The sequence below is a fragment of the Branchiostoma floridae genome, chromosome 11 (genome assembly GCF_000003815.2).
Source record: "Branchiostoma floridae strain S238N-H82 chromosome 11, Bfl_VNyyK, whole genome shotgun sequence".
NCBI classification, from domain to species: Eukaryota; Metazoa; Chordata; class Leptocardii; order Amphioxiformes; family Branchiostomatidae; genus Branchiostoma; species Branchiostoma floridae.
The window spans coordinates 3,143,980-3,165,498 of record NC_049989.1 but is presented as its reverse complement, the minus strand read 5'-3'; the positions used below and the strand labels follow the sequence as shown (position 1 = coordinate 3,165,498).

Below are 21,519 nucleotides of genomic sequence, written 5' to 3'. Positions count from 1 at the left end.
AGTAATAACCATGGGATATGCATAGCCACAGATGTCTGCAGCTGCAAACCAGGCTACATCGGTAAGTCAAACAAGCTGACATCTTAAATAATGTATTTGGATTTCCATTATGTGTGCTTACTGCTATACCAGCATTGAATTTATATTAAGGGCCTCTGTCAAATCACAATCCTGATTCAGCAACATCTATGCCATCCAGGTGAAGACTGCAGCAAGGTTCCCACATGCGGAAACGTTGCTAACTGCACAGACCACGGAATTTGTGTGGACTACGACACCTGTTTGTGTGATGAGCAGTGGGCAGGTGACAAGTGTGACCAGTTTTCGTGTGCAGCATTGGATCACTGCTCTGGTAAGTAACGTTAAGACTCATATCATTTATTGCTTTAACTTTGAAGGCAAACAAAGGATCGGTGTAAACAAGTTTATTGTTACGTGGCCATTTAGATAACATACATTTCTGAAGTTCATGTCAATTAGAAATTTTGTTGATTACTTTCAATATGGACACGATGACTTTGCCATGCAGGGCACGGTCGCTGTGTGGACATAGACGTCTGCTACTGTGAGCAGGGCTGGACGGGTAGCTCCTGTGTCACACCTGACTGTCCTGCTGTCAACCAGTGTTCCCGCCAGGGAGACTGCATCGGTCCGAATGTTTGCCAGTGTATCAGTGGGTATCAAGGTCTGAACTGTAGCCAAGCTCAAAGCTGTCCTGAGTTGCAAGAATGCAATGAAAACGGCGCTTGCGTCACCAGTTCTGAAGGGCAAAAGGAATGTCGGTGGGTCTTCCTGATGTCATATCGTACATCTATGACTTTCATCTGGTTTTGGAGAAATTACAATTGTTGTTTTATTTTGATATCACTTTTTGCATGTTCCATGCAGTACAAAACTTATCAAAATCACGAGTTGCCATTTTGTTTCAGCTGCTTCCCAGGGTTCAGCGGTGCCAGTTGTGATCACCCAGACTGCACTGAACAGAATAACTGCACCAACCACGGCAGCTGCATAGAGCCCAACTTGTGTCAATGTGACAGTGGGTATACTGGAAATGACTGTGCTAACTTCTCTTGTGAAGCATTGAGCTATTGTTCCGGTAAGTACTGATTGATTACCAAAGTGCATGAAGCTTGATAATAGTGAACCTACTCGAATTGATCATAAAATGAAATTAACAACTTCATTGATAGGACGTCCATAAAAATGTAATTTCAACCCTTTGATACAGGCCATGGACGCTGTGTGAGTTTCGACACATGCAGCTGTGATCCTGGCTGGTCAGGTGGTTCCTGTAGCATTGCAAACTGCAGCAGCAAGAGTGACTGCTCCAGCCAAGGCACTTGTGTTGCCCCAAACACATGCGAATGTTTCCCTGGGTTCCAAGGGGAGGACTGCAGTGAAGAGAACTTGCCAAATGAGAACCCACCTATATTCCAGCAGGACAGATACGATGCCACAATACCCGAAAACCAGCCGGTCGGTACGACAATAATAACGGTGTGTGCAAATGATACTGACAGTGGACGTAACGGTGAGGTCAGGTACAGGCTTGTCCAAACAGGTTTGGATGATGAAAACTTTGCAGTGCATCCTACTTCGGGGGTCATAACTTCGGTCGTTGAGTTTGACTTTGAATCGTTGGAACACACTTCGTTCAGTATCATCGTCGAAGCATTTGACCAGGGGGTACCGACACTTACGGGAACAGCAACGATAACGATAAACATAACGGACCAAAATGACAACAAACCTGTCATCAACATTCCTCCTGACACCGAGTATAACCTTCAAACCATCTCCCCCATCGGCTTTCACGTAACTATTGTCCAAGCTACTGATGCTGACAGGTCCCACGATAACTCCAAAATCACTTATGGAATCCCAAGTGTCAGCCCCTTTGTTTCCATAGATGCCACAAATGGTAGTGTAACCGTTACCAGCGCTTTGCAAAGTGGTACCTACTTGGTGAGGGTCAGTGCATCAGATCATGGTTCACCACCAAAAACAGACGAAAGAAGTTTCCGAATGATTGTGACAAATGTAAGTACCAACACAGCTCCACAGTGTCCAGACGATCAAAGGTATGAGATTGCTTCTCATAATCTTACAATAGGATCAACAATCGCAACCATAGAAGCAGACGATCACGACAATGGTCCAAACGGTAACGTTTCCTACAGTTTTAAGACAAAGGCAGGCGAGCTGGCAAACCTCTTCAGCATTGACCCGTCAACTGGTCGGATCTACGTTGAGACTGAAGTACCACAGTTCAACGACACTTTCTCAGTTGTTTCAATGACAGTTGAAGTCAGAGATAACGCTGTAGATTCCATGTCCTGTGAAACAAATGTCGTTGTAGTAATAATGGCCCCTGAGTTCAGTGGGACCGTGCCAGATAATGTATTCCCGACAACAACGCCGCTAGCTAAGACATCTGAGCCACAAACCACACCTTTTGATGAATCTACCGCCGGGTCGACAACGCAGCCAGACATTACAACAGAGGAAACTGAGAGCTCTACAGTTCTTCCTACATCAGAAAGAGCGAGCACAACCAAAGAGTATGAAGGCATTACATCTCCAACAACTACAGAAGGTAAGGGTGTATTTGGTGAATACTTTCATTAACATAATTAACAGGTAAAAAAATATCAGAAAAACTACTATGATTGTAGCACATATCAAAACTTGTAACATGACATTTTCCATACCCAGACCTTCCTGTGGTAGTGGAAGCCCGTTTCAGAGGTGTCATGAAGATCGTGAATCGTGGTTGGAATGATGAACTGTGGGATCAAGAATCGAATGAGTTCAAGATTTTGGCTGCAGAAGTCCAGCAGGAGGTCAGTATATAAGGTCATTTGGTCTTTGGTATTATTCGACATTGGCATTTTTTGACAATTTACAACATATAACTATATACTCAATTTTGCAGCTCGAAGATTTTTTTGAGAGGGGGGAATGAGCGGCCGAAAATTTATAATCCAATCAACATAGCGAAAATGCCTTTATTGTGATTTGTCTGATCCGTGTTTATAAGTTATTTCTAGAAAATCTAATTCAAATTTGTGTTCTTTTCCACATAGCTGAATAATCTGTTCAATAACAGCAACCTTGGGGATACATTCGACTCTGCTGAAGTCACCGGATTCTCGTAAGTCAGTCTGTACTTCAGCCCTTATAAGCTTTAAGATTTACCTTTTATGAATTATCACTATAAGTGCTACATTACACACATGCACCACCTTGTTAATGGCATTGCCAGCACTGAATTTGCAGGTCTTTAGCAAAATATCAACTGCTACACGTTTTACCTACGAGACATCATAGTCGTTTGGTTCGCACATGACATAACTCGTAGTTCGACCCATTCCCTTAGACGGCGATCGCGCTGCGACCTCGCTATGACCTACATCGAATTTGTGTAACTCTTAAGTCTTGATTTAATAATTGTAATATCATGCATGTGTAAAAGTATAACTGAAAAGACAAGAAAACACAAAAAGCGTAAAACAATTGTTTTAGGCTATATAATTCGTTAAGCCATCTGTACAATCTTAGATCGCAAAGGGGGTGCAGCGAGGTCACCGTCATATTGTAATGGTGGTGTAACCTGCATTAAGCCTTACTCAATGACGATCCGTTTCTGTTGTTATATCCTACCTAACATGTTTGTTTATTGGTTATCTTTCAGTCCCGGAAGCATCAAAGTAGACTTCATGGTGCTTTTTAAGTCATCCGCACCCATTGCCAGCGATACCGTCCTGGATGTGTTGTCTGGGAAGACAAACATTAGTGGTCTGCAGATAGATGAGAGTGTCACCAGCATCACAGGTAGTGCCATGTATCTAAAGCTAATCTCATCTGCAAATTTAAAAAGATACAGGGGCCCGGCCGTACTCCAAAAAGCCCAAAATGATCTAAATGGGACCGCAGCATTACCAGTCAGTCCACGAATTTCTAAATGTTACATAGCTCAACTTTTTAATAAATATCTTAACGTGCCATTTTTGTATTTCCAGAGGTGACTGCAGATGAGGACAATGTTGGTGAGCATGTTTTTCTTGTTGATCGATCATGAACGACAGAAATACTCATCTTGTCATAACTAGGTTTTACCAAGGAGGTTCTCCTTGGTTTTACTGAGTCCACAAGTGACCTATTGTAGACAACAATGGTTATGGTCGAACGTTGAAGTTCCAGCTAGTCATTGAGTATATTGTTATCGAACACGGCACACGCCGTCCAGTGCACTCTTTATAATCGCTCTTAGCTTTTAGACATACAGGCCACAGATCTGCATTTACAGTAGTTTAGATACATGTACGGAAACATAATGGTAATTGAAATAGTTGAACTGTTATATCCAACACAAAAAATTGGACTTATCCAATTTTTTTTTTGACATTCCTTGACAAAGACTGTTCAGTCGAAAATTTTGGGTGAGTCCAATTTTTGTTTTGGATGTTACAGTTCAACTAGTTCAAAAATGACTTACACAGATGAATTTTCAAGGTAACATTAGTCTTGGTTATATTAGTTTTCCAACAGTTATCAATATTCGATGACACGCAGACCGTTCAAGGCGGACGTCCAGACGCGATCAAGATCATAGTTCTAAAGATGAACACTTATTGTTTCAGCATGGTACAACGACCCGATTTACATCTCAGTCATCTGTGTCGGCGCTGCAGTCGTCGTCACAATCATCATAGTACTGGTGATTTGCTGTGCTACAAAGGTATGGAAACAGTCGCAAAATCAAGCGAATGACAAAAGGTGGTATCTCACTGCGCTTGGGGCACCGGTGCGGCTCTGCCGGGTTCGTTCACTGCGGCACTGTGGTGTTATTTTCGCCCTTTTCTATGATTTAGATATTGCGTAATACGTAAAAGTATGAATTAGAAGATGACAAAATACACAAAACGTAAAAAATCGTTCTTTATCTCTGAAATTGGTTTAGTATCTTTCGAACCCCACAGTGCCGCACCGGTGCCCCAAGTGCAGTGAGATACCACCTTTGCATCAAGGACGTTATGCTTGCTGTACACAACAAGATATGCCATGCGTTAGAATGTGCATATGAAGTATTTGACAAATGTACAGATTACCCAATATTAACTTTAAACAAATTTTCCCACTCGGCAGAGTCGTCGCAAGCCCACATCTGGGCGCAATCTGTGGGATTCCGACTATGCACAGCGCCGGGTCCAACAGAACATGCTGATTCCACGGGCAAAAGTCTCGCGAGATACTGCGAGACAGATGTACCACAACCCAGTGTACAGCGTCAGCGAATGATCAGGAAAGAAAACGCAAGAAATGTTCAACGAACGTTAAAGGAATACGAAGACTTGCAATTTTTTTTAAAATTTTCGATTGTGATCAGTTTTATTAATGATATGTCAATGATATGTGTATTTGATGAATCGAGAAATGTATTACAAACTAAATTTATATTAGTTGACAAGTGTGAAGTATCTCTATGATGCTGTTTTAAGAAATTGCTGTTTTTTGTACCGCTGACAAGTGTTTGCAGTGGAATGTGTGTTTATAGATAAATAGATTTATAGATACTATTCCATGTATTACCTTGAAAGTTTGATTTCATGGAATTCATGTTGAAGTTTATAGTTTTACGAGTAGTTTCAAAAGTTTCCCTTTGACACATACACGTAACTAACACTCTGAGAGAATGTTTCAAGTAATGTTCCTTCCTATAGAAATGAATATTTTTGGCTATCGATAGAGGGTATATACTGTAAATATTGTAATGACTCCTTTAACACATTAACGTATCGATAAGCGTGACGGCAAACAGTCTAGACAATGACAAACTATCGAGCTTAGACTAGTACTAGACGTAATATTTGCTATCAAGTGAACCAGAAATTCCATTTTTTTGCTACTTTTGCTCCTTGTTTTTTTTTTCCATATAAAAACAGAATTGATTAATCAACACTTGTCATGGAAGACATTCAATGCTTGCCGAGTTAAAAGCTTCGTACACGTTTATTTAGCTTGCATTCTTGAAGCTAGATTGTGAGCACTATAATTGTGATTAAACGAATACACTGAGAGCTCGTGTTGCATTACTTCAATCCGAAGCAAAGTGTTTCTTTCAAACCATGAAGATTGTCAATGTTGAAGAATTTCACTATTCTTATTTCGGTTTCTTAATTAATATTATAAAGTTATATTGTATCCTATTCAAATTATATTGTATCCTATTCATTATGCGATTTGTACATAAATGCGTGGCGCTTACACAGAACGCTGATAAGTATCAACTCTTTAAGTATCTTAAGGTCACTCTTAAGGTCACTCTAAATGTGTACACAAATGTCTGGACCTGATTAGAAAAGGCTTCACAAAGATTTTTTTTGGGGGATTGTCAAATCGCGAAGATCCCTATCACAGCCTAATCTGCAGTACCGCTCCCGGCCGCGACAATAAAAACGGAAAAGACGACCGCCTAATTGTCAAATTCGGGAAGGGGGGAAGTCGCAAAAGGCTCGCAAAATTTGACTTCCGAAAATTCGACCATTCAAAAACCAAGAACGATATATATTTGAAACATTTCACAAACAAGGCAACGTTAGTAAATGATATGTTTCCTTCGCATCTATAGATGTGGTCGAGTGCACATCAATTCCTGTAAATTATCAATGTCTGAAGGGCAGCAATGTCCATATTCCAATCCTATTTTATGAAAAAGGAAAAAGTTCTAATTGTCTATCGATTTTCTAATTGTCTATCAATTTCTGTCTGTCTGTCTTTCAGTTTTCCTTTTACCAGTTATGTGTGCTAGTATTAAACGGTGCAATATAACATTTAGCGCATGGCGGAGCCGCTTCATGGGGCGGCGCTTATCTTGTTGACGGGTCTAACTCAGGTTCCCGTGCATAACTTTCCAGGCATGCACACTACCTTCAAGTCTAAATCACCCTGTCGTATATATTACTGATTGTGTATTTTCGTTATATCTAGCCTGTGTATCGTCCGATTTGCTACTGGGGACCCCTATGCTCGATCGGCAGGCTACGTTGTACTTTCGCGCCGGTAAAATATCTAAAAAACAAAACTTCCTTGTCGACTAAAAAATCCATTATTGTACGGTGAGTATAGTGTCACACATAGTGTCACGGCTGTTGACAAGCGTCTATTTGGCACCTGCTAAGATTGTAAGAAGCCCTCAAGGCTTTACACGGACCTACAATCTCGCTAAGGATTTCGGCAGGGCCCTCCTCAGAGCTTTCCTTATCAGTGGTGGCGACACCTAGCGCCCTGTGCTGTCATCACCGCGGCCGGCGGGGAGAGGCTGGGGGAGGAACTCCACATCTTGAAGTCTTCAGCGGGCCTCGTCACGTCACAACACCCGGTAGGACGTCGCCATGGCAACCAGGTCATGTCAGCTCCGCTCGCAACTGTTTATTTCGACTTGAGACCAGTCGGGCACCACAAACAAGCCGGTTACGCGGCCGCGGACAGAGGAGGCCGAGAGAAGATCCCGGAGGTGGTCACAGTACAGTTTCAAACTGAGGTAGCCTTAGAAGGGACGAAATATTTCTTCAGCATTCCTAGGCTCAGCAGGCCGCTTTCCAAGACTCTTTTTCCCGCCTCACGTAGACAGGAGGAAGATCACAGCCCGCGCAAGGACAGTTGGAGGCAAGAGGATAACACACATGGTCTGTTGGGGATCAGTTGTGTTCTAGACGATCTCATGGACACAGGGTCAGCTTGAAGCGAGTAGGTGCAGTGAAATGGCAGCGACTTCGTTTGAGGCGCCGTTTCTGGTCGCGAACGAAACCGCGACGGAAACTTCCAGTGGGGTGCCCACCTGGCTGACTTGCCTCGAAGCCACCTTCATGATTGTCATCTTCATGTCGTCCGTCATCGCGAACCTGATCGTCTTCGCTCTCTTCTACAAGAAGCCGTCCCTTCTGAGCATCTCCAACCGTTTCGTCTTGAACCTGTCGGTGTCCAACTTCCTCATGTCGCTGCTGGTGACTCCGTCGGTGCTGGTGTCGGCCATGGCCCGCAGCTGGATTTTCGGAGACGCGCTGTGCCAGGTACGTGCCCGTTTGATTTCAACACGCATTTAGATCGATCTACGATATATTCATAGATGGATTCAGAGTTACCAAATAGGCACAAAAAGGTATCGCCATGTTTGAATCATCTCTAACTAATTGGATACAGTTCTACCTGTAGCTGGTTTGCTCCGCCAAAGGGCGGTTACATACTGGCTATGTAGATACAGATACCTTCGGGGTGGCAGTTGATCTGTATCAGAAACCGATCCGTGGGGGATCGGTGAACTTGACCGAGAAACAGGCCCATGTAATGCGGAAGTTTCCCCTCACGGGAGTGTGGTTGTGGAGAGAGTCAGGGTCCTGGCTCAGGCCAAGGCCGGAGGGCTTAGCGGCGAGGTCCCCGTAGTGCCAGGCACTGAGAGATACTCACCGGGTCATCTCTCACAGGAGCCCGTGTGCAGTCTGGAGACGCTCCGGAGAGGACACCTACCATTTGTAACTAACACTCACTCAATATGTCTGAACGATTGGACCGTCCTAAATGCACAATAGTCCGACAATAAAGCCCCTAGGTTCACATCACTGTATCTTCGTAGTCTAACAGCAGGCTCAAAATGTCTGTTCGTTTTTCTCATGGCCATGATCAGTTCTGTTGTTGCACTTGGGTTCTATTGCACTGAGTAGGAAACAACAAACCGAGTGCAACAAAAGTAGAGTGCAATAGAACTCACTAAGTACGCCATCGGAAAAAATGACTCTTGGAGCTTGCAAAGGAGGCTAGTATTTTCGAACATCTTACGTGTGCTATTAACTGGGCAATTGGGCGACACTCCCGGCACCACAGAGCTAGAGACAGTGACGAGCCTCCGATGGTATGGTTACCAGGCTAACTTCCACAAGTCCAGAATGTATTATGCTGAACCGAACAAAATGGATGATCCTGTCTATAAATACGACAGAGTACCGTTCTCAATAGACGTGTCTAATACGATACACATGTACTAGTACATGCTGAAGCCGAAATAACCGCTGAAAATTAAAGGTGAAGGTGAAGCTAAAGTCAGTCCAGATGGATGCTTTTGATGACTTTGCCATAAATGAAGGCTCTTTGAGTGCCTATTTGAGCGTAATTGAATTTACACAGGTCATTCTTGCGCTACTTGAAATAGGATGACACCCAGCCTATAATAAAACCGAGGTATCTCGATCACTGAAGCTGCGGCGCGTTGTTGGCGTCGCTGCAGCAGAGCGATTTGACAGAGTGCTCAACGAATTTCATCTTTAAAAGTCCTTTTACGCGCTTTGTGTGTTTTGTGGTCTTTTAAGTCATACTTGTGCGTATAATCCCATTATAAAGTCAAGGGTAACACAGATTTGATTAAGAACGCAGTGACGCCACTAATGTGCTGCAACCCAGTGAAATACCGGCTTAAATCCCCTTCCCAACATTTCTATTTGAATGAAGGAAGCATAAACGTCACTTTAATAATGACTTTGTGAAAAATAACGAAAAATAAAAAATACACGGAATACCTCTTCCCAATAAATATAGTGGAAGAAAGTTGGTACACCCACAAGGTTGTAAAGATGTCCATCGCGGCCGCAAGAAAAAAGGCGAATGTTATTCCACCCAACGTCCCAAGTCTCAAGAATGTTAAGTCTGTAGACGTAGCAGTAAGTCTTATACACTAATACTGTGTCTGTATCTTCTTTAATGCCCTCACACTTCAAAGAAAGGATTATAACAGGCATTTGGCACGGGTTCTGAAGTCATTCCGTCTTATTTCTCTATTATGGATACATTGGCAAACTTGACTGTATGTAGAGCATTTCTTCACAAACGCTGTTTGTTTGCGTTGATGGTGATTCGTGGAAATCGTAATCAAATTTTCACCGCAGGACTAGACGGCAGCTCAGATCTTAAGTCGGGGATTCCTTCTTGGTGTGTAGCAAGTTTCCTCTACTTTGTCTTTGAAGAGCCGACATAGTTTCCACCACACTAACAACATTGACCTCAAAGACTCAATCAGCGACCCAGTGGCCCAGGCAGTTTGCGCTAACTTGTTTTTGGCTAGCCGCTATGTTTGTAAGAATTCTGGTATCCGCCGGAAAAAATATACAGATCTTTCACAGTGAGGCCCCTGTCACACATAGCCGACCTTCTCCAGACCATGTTAGGGAGCTAGTCGACACCATGGTCGTTGTAGTTGGGCGATGAGTCGGGGTTAATTGCCAAGTACTAATCTTTGAAAGCCGTCATCGTTAGCCGACTACAGATTTGAAAAAAAAAAAATTAAAGACAGCCTAAGACACATTCTACTCGCATGCGATCAGATGAGGGAGCAGGATTGAGGAGCATGTATTCCAGGCTAATCCCAGCCGGCCTTGGTTGAGAAATGTTCGGGAGAAATTCGGGGGAAGGACATGAATGTGTGACAGCCAGGGGCCCGACAGTCTTCTGTTTTTACTCAGTGTCAGTCCAGGTCTATGTCTGTACTATGTTATAAAAACTAGGTCACCCATAACGTATGGACCATGCCTCATCCAGGTGTTTTAACCATTCCGATCTGTCAGGTCTGAAGTCGCTCCTCCCGGGGTTGACTCCAAAATCATCAACTCCAAAATAAAGTCGTCTTCATTCGCTCAATAAGTTGAAGGAATAACGACTTACAGTTGACTTGAGTCGCACTCGGCCCCGCTTCGATCTAAAATGGATTTGTGTAATCCTTGATTTCGTAACTGGAATATCATGCAAAATGTAACAGTACTGTACTACTGAAAAGACAACAAGACACACATAGAGTGTAAGAAGATTCGTTTTTATCGATGAAATTTGTTCAGTTTCCGTTCAATGTTAGGCCGCTGCGAGGGCGCCGCCCTAGAGAAATTGAAGCATTAGAAAACTTAGACACAAGGATTGTCTGTAGTCTTGACTAGTAAACTCCAGGCTCAAGTCACAAATCCAAGACGAAGTTAACTTTCTAACACGCTCCAAGACTGGATTTAAGTCAATACGTGACTTCATTTACTACACATGAATGGCTAGAGATGGCAGGCTGGGTAGAGATCCCGACGGCGGAGTCTGTGAATCAAAGACAATTCCCTTAGGAGACTGTCAGAACTTTTCAACATCGATTCGTGTCACTTAAGATCAATGGACTGACTTGAAATTAAGGATGGATTTAAATGAGAGACTGTCCTTTCATTATCCTAGCATCCTGATCCGAACCTCGGTCAACACATACACAGAGACTGCTATAGTTATAGAGATCTCTGTCGGTACAATTGTCGATTCTGCCAGATCGCCATCTCTACATTGACGTACATTTTTGTATGCATTGACTATGCTACCATGTTTTCACTATTCGTTGTGCGGTCACAGAGAACGATGGTCCCAAATTCTCAATTCTTAGTCCCCATTAAAAGAGTCTAAAGACCAAAGTGCCACATGTTGAAACATGTGGAAATGTATACGTTTTGTTGTTCAGATTCAATATATTCTACAAGGCCACTTACCATCCCTGTCTCTCAAAGGCCACGGCGGAGTTATCATCCATTCCAGGGGAGCAAACCTGGTATTCAGCGTTGGAATGTTCAACCTTACTTGATGCAAACCTTGCTAAAATGGACGGCACGACGTTTTGTAACGGAAACGAAGCAGGTCCGGTATCTAAAAATGTTCTTTAGTGACCTTATCATTGCGATACCAACGACCTTCACAAAAATATATCTATATGGATATCTGTTAGATACGAAACAATCTTTTTACGCTATATGTTCTTAGTTGTTGTTGCATTTTCAGTCACACTTTTGCAAATTCTAGTGCATATTATTTCAAAGGGTTACACTGTCTAGATACAATAGTAAAAGTATAGTTTTTTTTCTGCACATGTATAAACAGACATTGAAGAGTTCTTCATGATGTGATAGGCATTTGGCATCTGTTGATTTTGTCCCTAAAACACCAATGTAAGGTGATCTCTGAATCGTGCAAAGCGTGAAAAATGCATTCGTTGCGGCCTTACGTTAGGCAAAGGGAAACAAGGGGAAAATGTACAACACTTGGTCACGTAATCTCTAAGAGTGATATATTGATTTAAGCATCAGAAGCATCAGCTACTAATGTTTGATGGAACAAAAAATTTCACCAATTTGTAAGAATTCCCAACACTATAGGTAGAAGTTGGAGAAGCAAAGAAAAAACGACGATATTTTACCTAATTTGATATTAAATGGACAGCCCACATATCTACAAACATTTGTTTCGAAGATGATAATATCTTAAAGAAATCTATGAATAGCCTTTGCCCTATTGATCAATAAGATAACCTTATTACGGTGTTAAAAACAACAACTTTAAATACCCTTTGACTCAGAACTGTACCTATCACGTAGCGAGAATTATTTGTGGTAAGTTTATTCGCCGTGCAAAATCAATGTCCTGCGCGAGCATCATCGATTCGTTTTTCCTCCGGATACACAAGTCAGAGTTAGGAAAACAAAAATGCGATTTCTACCATATAAAGACCTAAGATTTAGACTATATTGTCTTCCAAGAAAGTGTGTGTACGAGCCCCTCTGTTTTTCAAGTCACCTGACTCGTAGGAGTCACGCGCGGGGGGTCGGTGATCGTTTTTTGGTATTTGGGTCGGGCTATTTTTAGCGGGGGAAAAATTAACGAGAAATCCAGACCTGACAGGAGCTTGATGAGAGAGAAATTGCACTACACCCTACCCCCGTGTCATAGATGGGGTCATGAGACTTGAGAGCAAATAAACTGTTTTGAACTGGTAGGAACAGAATTAGTCGTTCCATGCAATAGAAATAAAAGGTGAAGCCTATTTTAGGCCAAAGAGGCAGTGAATTGTTATCCACCGTGCCTTGGAAGGCATATCCCAACCCTCTCCTTCTAACGAAGCCAGGTACCCGATTTTTATAGATCTTTATTGACACAACATAAGTACAGCGACTTTCGCCTATGGCACTGGCTGCAAATACACCCGATATTATTATTATTATTGTTATGAATAGATATGAATAAATGTTGACGTGTCATTTACACTTCATCTGCGTAGAATGATCTAGAGTGAGGAATGTCTTGTGAACTGAAATGCCTTTTCCAAAGGGAACAACATTGGAGACATGTCAGGGGCTTCGAACCTCTGTGTCCTGGACCAAACACTAAACATTACACCGAAACGACGCCCACATCAGCAGAAATAACAATGGCGTACCTAGTTTTCTTGATTTAATTGGTCTGTCTATTCGCATATGATATCGATCGTAAGCTTTGCTCCATATTATAGTAACGCTGACACTTCTTTTGTGTGTGTACACTACGTTGTATTTATTAGTTCGCTGGATCCTCAGTACTTAGCCCGTTGGGAAGTTACCTTATCGCACTTCGTCTTGTAAAACATACGACGGTTGGTAAAGACTGAATCATTCCATGCCGCAATGAATCAAGTGAAAACGATCAAAACAGTCTGTTTTGTTTCTGTTCTAAACACTATCTGAAGAGTTCCCGTTCTGCCATTGGTCCAAGTTGATCACCCCACAGTGCATAACACTATGGTGCCACTTGCGATCACAGGTTACGAAACTACATGCAACTGCGCCACCTTAAAAATAGATTTGCTGCGAAACAAGGGAAAAGTTCATTGACTGCGTTTAACACCCAATGTCTACTAGACACTTCTAAGACTGTGACCGCTAAGCTGCCAAAGTTTTTACAGATTGCTTAACGAATTTCATATGTTAAAACGATTCTTAAACGTTTTTATGTGTTTTGTAGTGTTTGAATAACAAACCTTGCATCGTATTCCAATCAAGGGTTACACAAATGGGTCGCCGTATGGAGCACAAAAGAAATGAAAAATATTTCTTTTCGATGTCCGATGATTTTGTTTCAGTGAATGGAATCTGTTCTTGCGATAATTTGAGTAGTTTTACATGAAACAGAACAATGAATTGGTAATTCATATATCTAAACATTGCCAACCATCTCCAAGCGAACATCTGATTGTTGACCTTGAGCCTAGTAGTGGAATACAAAAAGACGTATCCAGAAAGAAGCACTTACGTTGCACAAAATGATGTCTGTGTTTTGATTTACGCCATGATTTACTCAACATCACACAGCCGATGCTTGTCGAACAAGACCACAGCATGTCCGGGACAAAAGATACTACAACCAGACGGTCTGCTGCAGTATGAAGGTTAGGCGCTAGGAGGCACATACTTAAACTTGACCTTTATGTCCACAACACCTATTGACATACCAAAAAGTAAATAATCACAAACACACGCACACACAAACAAACAAACAAACGGAGCACAAAATTACAGATTCATCTTTCATAAACTTCAACTTAAATACTAGTTACTAGTATGATAAAAAGTTCCATGTTTTTACAATGAATACGTGTGTTTGAACACGTAAGACAGGCTGAAGAAATGAACAGGGCGTACCCCCTCTGAACTAGCTCGACCCCTAGAAATAAGCACTGTTTTCAATTTCTCAACTAGAAGGACGAATACTTCGGGCACGTGGCGCTTTGACACCCCTTTGCTATAGAGGCTGGAACCAAAAAGGATTTGACAGATCGCTCAAAGAATTGCATAAATCAAGACAAAATTTCTTTTATTTTGTGTGAAGTTACTTTGTTGTCTTTCGAATCATACTTTTACATCTAGAATTATATTCCAGTCTTGAAATAAAGGGCGGCACAGATCCAATTGCCGTATACATGTAGTTGGCAATGGTTGGTGGAGCCAAGCGACAAGATTCGTAAATTATAATTAGTTCCCCAAAGGGAAGGACGAATAATCCGTAAACGTGGCGCTGTGCACAGTCTAACAGGTGGTGGTGTGTATTTATACAGAGATAGCGTGCCACACAGAGCTAGCTGTAACATGTAGTCATACATCTCCGAGTTATCACACTCTTCTAACGTCCAAATCTGCCACGGTGCGGTTCAGAAGATATACATCACTGCACCACATGTCAACCGCGCGAGTTCAGTGAGCTATCAAAAGCAGATGTGTCGAGGTAAAAATAGAACGATAGAAAAACCGCCAACACGATGTCTCGTCTGATTTTAGCCTGGTACCAGACCCCAACCTCAAAAATATCAAGACACGATAGATGAGACACGATAGATATTTGAATGAGGTTGGGGTCTGGTATCCAGGCTAGTCTGACATTGGCCTCTTTTATCATTACCTTCGCAAAGAAGGTTATGTTTTTGGTAGCGATTGTGTGTTATTTTTTGTGTGTACGTGTGTGTGTTTGTGTGTGTGTGTTATTGTGTGTGTGTGTGTGTGTGTGTGCACGCGCGCGCGCGCGCGTGTGTGTGTATGTATGTGTGTGTGTGTGTGTGTTTGTATTTTTGTATGTGGGTGATCAATATAACTTGATGAATTGTATTAATATATAATATGTAGGTAGTTCTTGGCGAGACCTTGACATTATTGAATGTTGGGCCAATTTTCTGCGAGCCAAAAATATACAATGTCTCTGGACAAAATTAATCTACAAGTCAAGACGACAGAGCCTTGTGAGGTCTTCTGATTCTTTGCCAGGACTAAATCCGATCCATACGGAGATGTCTCTAATAAAAGCTAACCACGGTGCTTTTATAAACAGACATGAGCAGACAAGATATAGAATGACTGTGAATAATTTAAAAGACCTTTGTTGTACGTTAATGCTCTAACAAGCTAAGTACAGGTCGTAGTGATTAAGCAGAAGTACAGAAGCCAATTGATTGCACAACGGATTAACGCACACTTCTGTGAATTGCACGGAATCCCCAAATCCCGAACTAGTGCGGTCCAGCTAGACAATTTCACATTATTGCACCATGCGGATAATTTCACGGAATATGCTGAAAAATGGGATGTGCAATCAAGCGACTTCTGCTGTACAAGAAACGATTAGATTTTGTGCCCCCTAGCGTTTTTCTACGGTACTGCAGTGGAACGTCCGGTTTTGATATCTTACGTTCTGGACATGCTTTGGTCGTGATTTTTGACTGATAAATAGCTCTTCCTTTAAGATGATACAATCCATGGACCTATTTTGAAACATATTGTCCTGTTTTTTCAGGTGGCCGGAGTACTGACCACGCTCCTGTTCGCAGCCAGCATCTGGACGCTGGTACTGGTCAGTCTTGACCGCTACTGTGCCATCATCGCGCCGCTGCACTACGCCATGCGGATCACCCCGTCCCGGTGCCTGTACATGATGGCGGCGGTGTGGCTGGTGTCCGCCGGGCTCGCCGTGCCGCCCGTGGCCGGCTGGAGTCGCATCCAGTACCAAGCAGAGAAGTGCTCGTGTACGGTCGTGTGGGAGACAAGCAATCATACTGACAGGTACGTGTAGGAATCATCCTATCTTTCTACATCAGTCGGCCTAGTAATCAACCTCCATGGGCCGGCATAAAATAAAATAAGGAGGGTTTAGTCACATCCAGTACCAAGCCAAGAAGTGCTCCTGAACGGTGGTGTGGGAGACAAGCAATCATATACTGACAGGTAAATGTGCTAGCCAGTGAAAGCCTGGAAAAGACACCATCGCATAAATCCCGGATTCTATTCGCTGGTTTGTGTTATGCGCCTGTATTTGCATAATTACAGACACAAGATAAAACAAGAAATTGAAAAAAGGAATGAATATTTCATGCAGGTATGAGATCTCCGAACTCTTGTTTTGATTGTTTTATGACCGCTAGTTACAGTCCTTATACTTCCATATACTTAATTTTTTCTTACCTTTTCTTCTTCTCTTTGTCCAAACTACTAGGTATTACACCATCTTCCTTGCCGTGGTCTGTTTCGGCTTGCCCTGCCTGATCATGGCAGGCGCGTACAGCCGCATCTACCGCGCGGCGCAGAAGACCACTGCCCGGGCCCGCAGGAACAGCGTCTTCCCTGAGCCCAGTTCCAGCACCGTCACAGGTAAGGCCTAAGTCACATTTCCAAACCTGGGCCCGGCCGGGCAGCTTTTGGAGACGAAAAAGTACGATATGAAAATTAAAAGGCACCAAACTACAGAAGACATAAGGAGAATAGTCGTGGGTATTATTTGTGTACTGTAAGTATATGCTCCTCTCACACACTCCCGGCCATGGCCTCCCGACTTTCTCCAGATCATGGGTTTGAGTTAGTCGTGAGCTAGGAAGGCCATCTGTGCGTGGGATGAGAGGTCTTTAAATGTCGTTTGCGACGGCTTACTATACATTTTAACAAACCAAATTACTCAGGAATATCATATTCTGCTTAGGTACGATTAGAGGGGCAAACTAATATTAGAATACGTTGAATTATCCATTTCAAGCTCTGGCCATGGTCAATTCTGAAGGTCTTCCTGATCTCGTCAATATTAGTTCATCTAATATTATAAAGCATCCCGCATTCTTACAAAGTTGCACAGTAAAGCATTCAGTTTGAGGATTTCTCTTTATAGAAGAACATTGTTTTAACTTTTTTTCTAGGACTTCGGACTCCGAAGAGACGGTCCAGCACCGACAGTATCCGCTCCACCTTGCGGGGCAGGCGCGCGTCCAACGCGTCGGACCATCCGATGGCTCACATCCGGGACGACTGGATCGCCGCGAAGACGGGCATGGTGGTGATGTCCACCTTCCTGCTGTGCTGGATCCCGCACTTCACCGTCATGGTGCTGGAGTCCACCCTGAGCGAGCCGCGCCTGATCCCGTCCTGGGTGGAGCGACTGGCGCTGTACCTGGCGCTGTCGTCCTGCACGGTGAACCCCGTGGTGTACGTGTTCCGGTCGCGCGTCATGCGGCACCAGCTCCAGGCGCTGTTCGCTCGGACGTCCTGCACCGCCAGCGGACGGAGGGAGCGGGTCTTAGAGCTGACCACTACGTCAGACTCCAACCAGCTACAGGTCAGTAAGATAAGCTATAAATGTTAATATAGTGATCCACCTCCACATAGAAGGCAATCGCTGAGCGACCGTATCGCGGTCAAAACTGAATTTGTTTGACCATTGAATTCAAAATTTGATATAAAAGTTTTAAAAAATGATATAAAAAGCAAGAAAACATACAAAATGTGAAAAAAATGTTCTTTATCGATGAGTTGAACGAACGGTCAAATCTGAAAAGTCGCTCAGCGGCCACAGCCTCTAGTGGATAGGGGTGTCTGTACGGAGATCCTACAGACTGAAAACCTGACATGTGTTTGAAATAATGATTAATGTGAAGGTCCCTAGAAACTTGAACTGCTTCTGAGCTTTCTGGCAAGTTCCTATCCATGAAGTCATCAGTGCACGTGGAAAGTCGAAAAGACGAAAAACGTTGTCCTTAACTGCCCTCTTTTTTGCACTTTATCTACCTGTGGAATCAAACCGCTTGGTTGGTAAACCGCCACACTGGCACACACCAGCACCAATTGCAAGCTGGCGTTTGCTGGCAGTGGGCGTTTGGTTTTGGCAACATAGGAGGGGGCGCAACCCCGCTCTTTACTGTCACTGAAGCAATCTCTTACACGCGTTAGTTCTCGATCCTTCTCGTCTCTTTCTTGGTGGGTTTCATTTCCGCGGTTTTACGGTGACTTCTCCACCGCGAATTCATAAACTACAGAATTGTTGCAACCTCGGATTTAAAACGCCGCGAAAACCTCACCACAAAAAATACAGAAAAATAGAGCCACTGGCACTGCGAAAGTAAAATGACTTATGCTACGGTCACACTCAACGGGTGCCTGTAGGTCACTACCCGAAGCCACAGATTTGCCCCGGTGGTCTGCCCGCCGTCTATATGACTCCGAGTTAAAATCAACCGGGGGCCCGGTGGTTTCACAAAAGTTAACCCAGAAGCCGCTGCTACATAGGGATCACGTCGAAAAGTGAAAAAAAAAGGCCCGTAAGCTACCCGGCCGGGCTTCTTTTCCCCACTTTGACCGAAACATTTAGCAGCCCCTCCACTGTTCAGGCCTCCGGAGGAGTTGACTCAATATTCAAACTACTGCAAGCGAGAAAATTTGTAACACAGGGTCAAAGACTAATAAGCCATTTCTATTGTTTCCTCCCCAGGTGAACAGACGCCGTGCCTCGGGCTCCTCCCTCCCCACCACCTCCACCTGTGCCAGCAGCTCCTCCCAGTCGCCCAGCGGCCGGCGGGAGCCCAGCGTCGGCTCCCTGGCAAGCTACACCAAACCGCCCATGGTCACCATCCACGAGCACGATGAGGAGGTCACGTCCGCAGTCGTGCACAGCAGCGCGAGCCCCGAGCTCGTCCTGGACTTCAACAGTTTAACCAGGAGATCGTCGGCGGACGGTAGTCCGGTTTCTTCTGCGCCGCCCCCGACGCCGCCCATGTACACCGTCCCCGTGCTGACGGTGTCCGGACCGACCGACCTGGACGGGTCGTCCGAGGACATGCACGATGTACCTCTTCCGTTTGGCTGCGTTGTGGACATGGTCTAGAACAAGAGCATGGCTGATATCATACCCGATATGGTGTCTGCTGTCACACGTTTGGATTACGCTGTCTCGACTGAGGCGCAGCCAAGAGACTGGCCTGGATGCCAGACTGTTTCCAGAGTCTATACAGGCCAGCTCTTCGGCTCTTGGCCCGACAAGCGCCCTGGAAAATTTCGACTAAGGGCCAACATGTCATGGCGGTCCTTGAGCCGAGGGTCTGGCCTGTGTTGGCCCCGAAAACAGGCTGATATCTGGACTACGTAGTAACCATCTCAAAATCCATACAAGTTGAAACCCTAGTCTTATGGATGACGACAGTCACAGCGACCATTCCTTGCCAGGACGTTGTAAAACGTTATGGGTATCTACCACTCGGACGGAGCGTCAAGTAAATCGGACTTACGTTGTATGTCAGCAATATTGATGGTTGAAAAGTTGTCATGTACACTTTTTATTCATACAACGACAAATTGTATCTATTCCCCGCTTATGAGCCGCAACAGCGCATTCATGTAGTATTGTTCTGGAAATTCCAGATAAATTATTTTGTTAAAGTTGTATATCATATCATATTATATCATATCATATATATATATGTAAATAGCAATTGACATATATTCAAAGAGCATAATATCTTTTACTATTACACTATTACTAATTTATTTGTACAAAGAATATGTTGACCAAGTAATAACTCAACAAAGCCTTTCTACCTACTATTTATAAACTCACGGGGGTTACTTGTTTTCTTGTTCTGCGTTACGGGTAACGCCTTGATTATTTTACATGCACGAAAATTGTCAAGGACAACCCTAACAACGATATGGAACGTTCAGCCATTCGTGTCTCGACAACATAGCGGTGACCAAATATTACGTGCAATACTATGTGCTATACACATGGTTTCATAACACCGAACTAGCAATAAAGTTATAGAAATGATGAGCACGCGTAATTTTGTGTCCTTATTTCAAGTTCAGATTGCGTATCTTGACTTATTGCGAATAAATAATGAAATGCATGCCAGCGCAGCAGAAAGTAAAGAAAACAACAACCTCCTAACCATAAAATAAAAGAAAAATTAAGCGCCACACGTCACGGTTTGACATCGGAACTAGCCGAAACTACCATACAGGGAACCGTCCGGGGAAGAAGTAGGGGCAACGGCAGAGATGGGAGGATAATATCAGAGTGTGAACAGGCATGACACTAAAAAAAAGTGGGACACTAAGAAATACAGAAAACTGAGAAGGGCGGAGGAAATTGGTTGTCATATCTTCTGTGGTACGTCAACGGCCGATCGAGGACTAAGGGACAGATGTGATGATGAAACGGGATTAGCATAGCAAAAATATGTCAATGGCACGCGTCCTTCATGTACGAAAATGTGAAAATATCTCAAACAAACAAACAAACAAACAAACAAACAGACAGACAGACAAACAAACAAATGATGCAAACTAGAGTTCGGCGACCTCATACCTCCATGAAAATTTAGAGCTTTCGTAAATTTCATGCAATTGACTAACACATTAACATAATGTATGCATGGTGTTGTTCATCATTGACTAACGTACACATCTCACAATTATAAAATTCCCATTATTGATCATAAAGCGGTTTTGCAATTTTTACATAAACTATGCAAATAAGCTCCTCATTACCACATTTGGTATCTGCTTATACTCCACCTATCATAATTAACATGTGTTACACTTATTGAAGTCCAGTTATTGAAAACAATGGAATTATACAATTTCCTCATTAATTATGCAAATTAAGTCCTCATTTGCATAACATGTATATCATTATGAACATCTTTGTCTAAGGTACCCGCATGCCTAATATGATGCCAATCTGTCAATCCTTTCTGCAGTTATCCGCTTTGGAGTGTCTTGACAAAAACGCCCCTGCAGTTCCACAATTAAATGTTAGAGGGCTGAAACTTGCTCCACTTGGTCATGGCACTAAAAGCTATCTACCACCTAAATGTCAAGACCATAGCATGTCTGGAACAAGAGATACATT

General features: G+C 43.2%; 3 protein-coding genes across 3 annotated transcripts; all 3 read left to right on the top strand.

Annotated features, from left to right (window-relative positions):
* The first annotated feature begins 31 nt into the window (after positions 1-31).
* Positions 32-3,161, top strand: LOC118426128 (protocadherin Fat 3-like). Its single transcript, XM_035835388.1, has 7 exons — positions 32-61; positions 181-352; positions 530-782; positions 930-1,099; positions 1,232-2,599; positions 2,719-2,846; positions 3,090-3,161. Exons 1-7 carry the CDS (start codon positions 32-34, stop codon positions 3,159-3,161), a joined length of 2,193 nt encoding a protein of 730 aa, XP_035691281.1.
* Positions 3,162-3,697: 536 nt separating this feature from the next.
* On the top strand, positions 3,698-6,020 carry LOC118425747. The gene is made up of 4 exons (XM_035834817.1): positions 3,698-3,837; positions 4,026-4,052; positions 4,647-4,744; positions 5,152-6,020. The coding sequence occupies exons 1-4, from the start codon at positions 3,723-3,725 to the stop codon at positions 5,302-5,304; spliced, it is 393 nt and encodes a 130-aa protein (XP_035690710.1). The 5' UTR covers positions 3,698-3,722; the 3' UTR covers positions 5,305-6,020.
* A 1,187-nt stretch (positions 6,021-7,207) lies between these two features.
* On the top strand, positions 7,208-20,428 carry LOC118425706 (G-protein coupled receptor 161-like). Its single transcript, XM_035834746.1, has 5 exons — positions 7,208-8,075; positions 16,150-16,415; positions 16,846-17,000; positions 17,537-17,952; positions 19,102-20,428. The coding sequence occupies exons 1-5, from the start codon at positions 7,767-7,769 to the stop codon at positions 19,492-19,494; spliced, it is 1,539 nt and encodes a 512-aa protein (XP_035690639.1). The 5' UTR covers positions 7,208-7,766; the 3' UTR covers positions 19,495-20,428.
* The last annotated feature ends 1,091 nt before the right edge of the window (positions 20,429-21,519 follow it).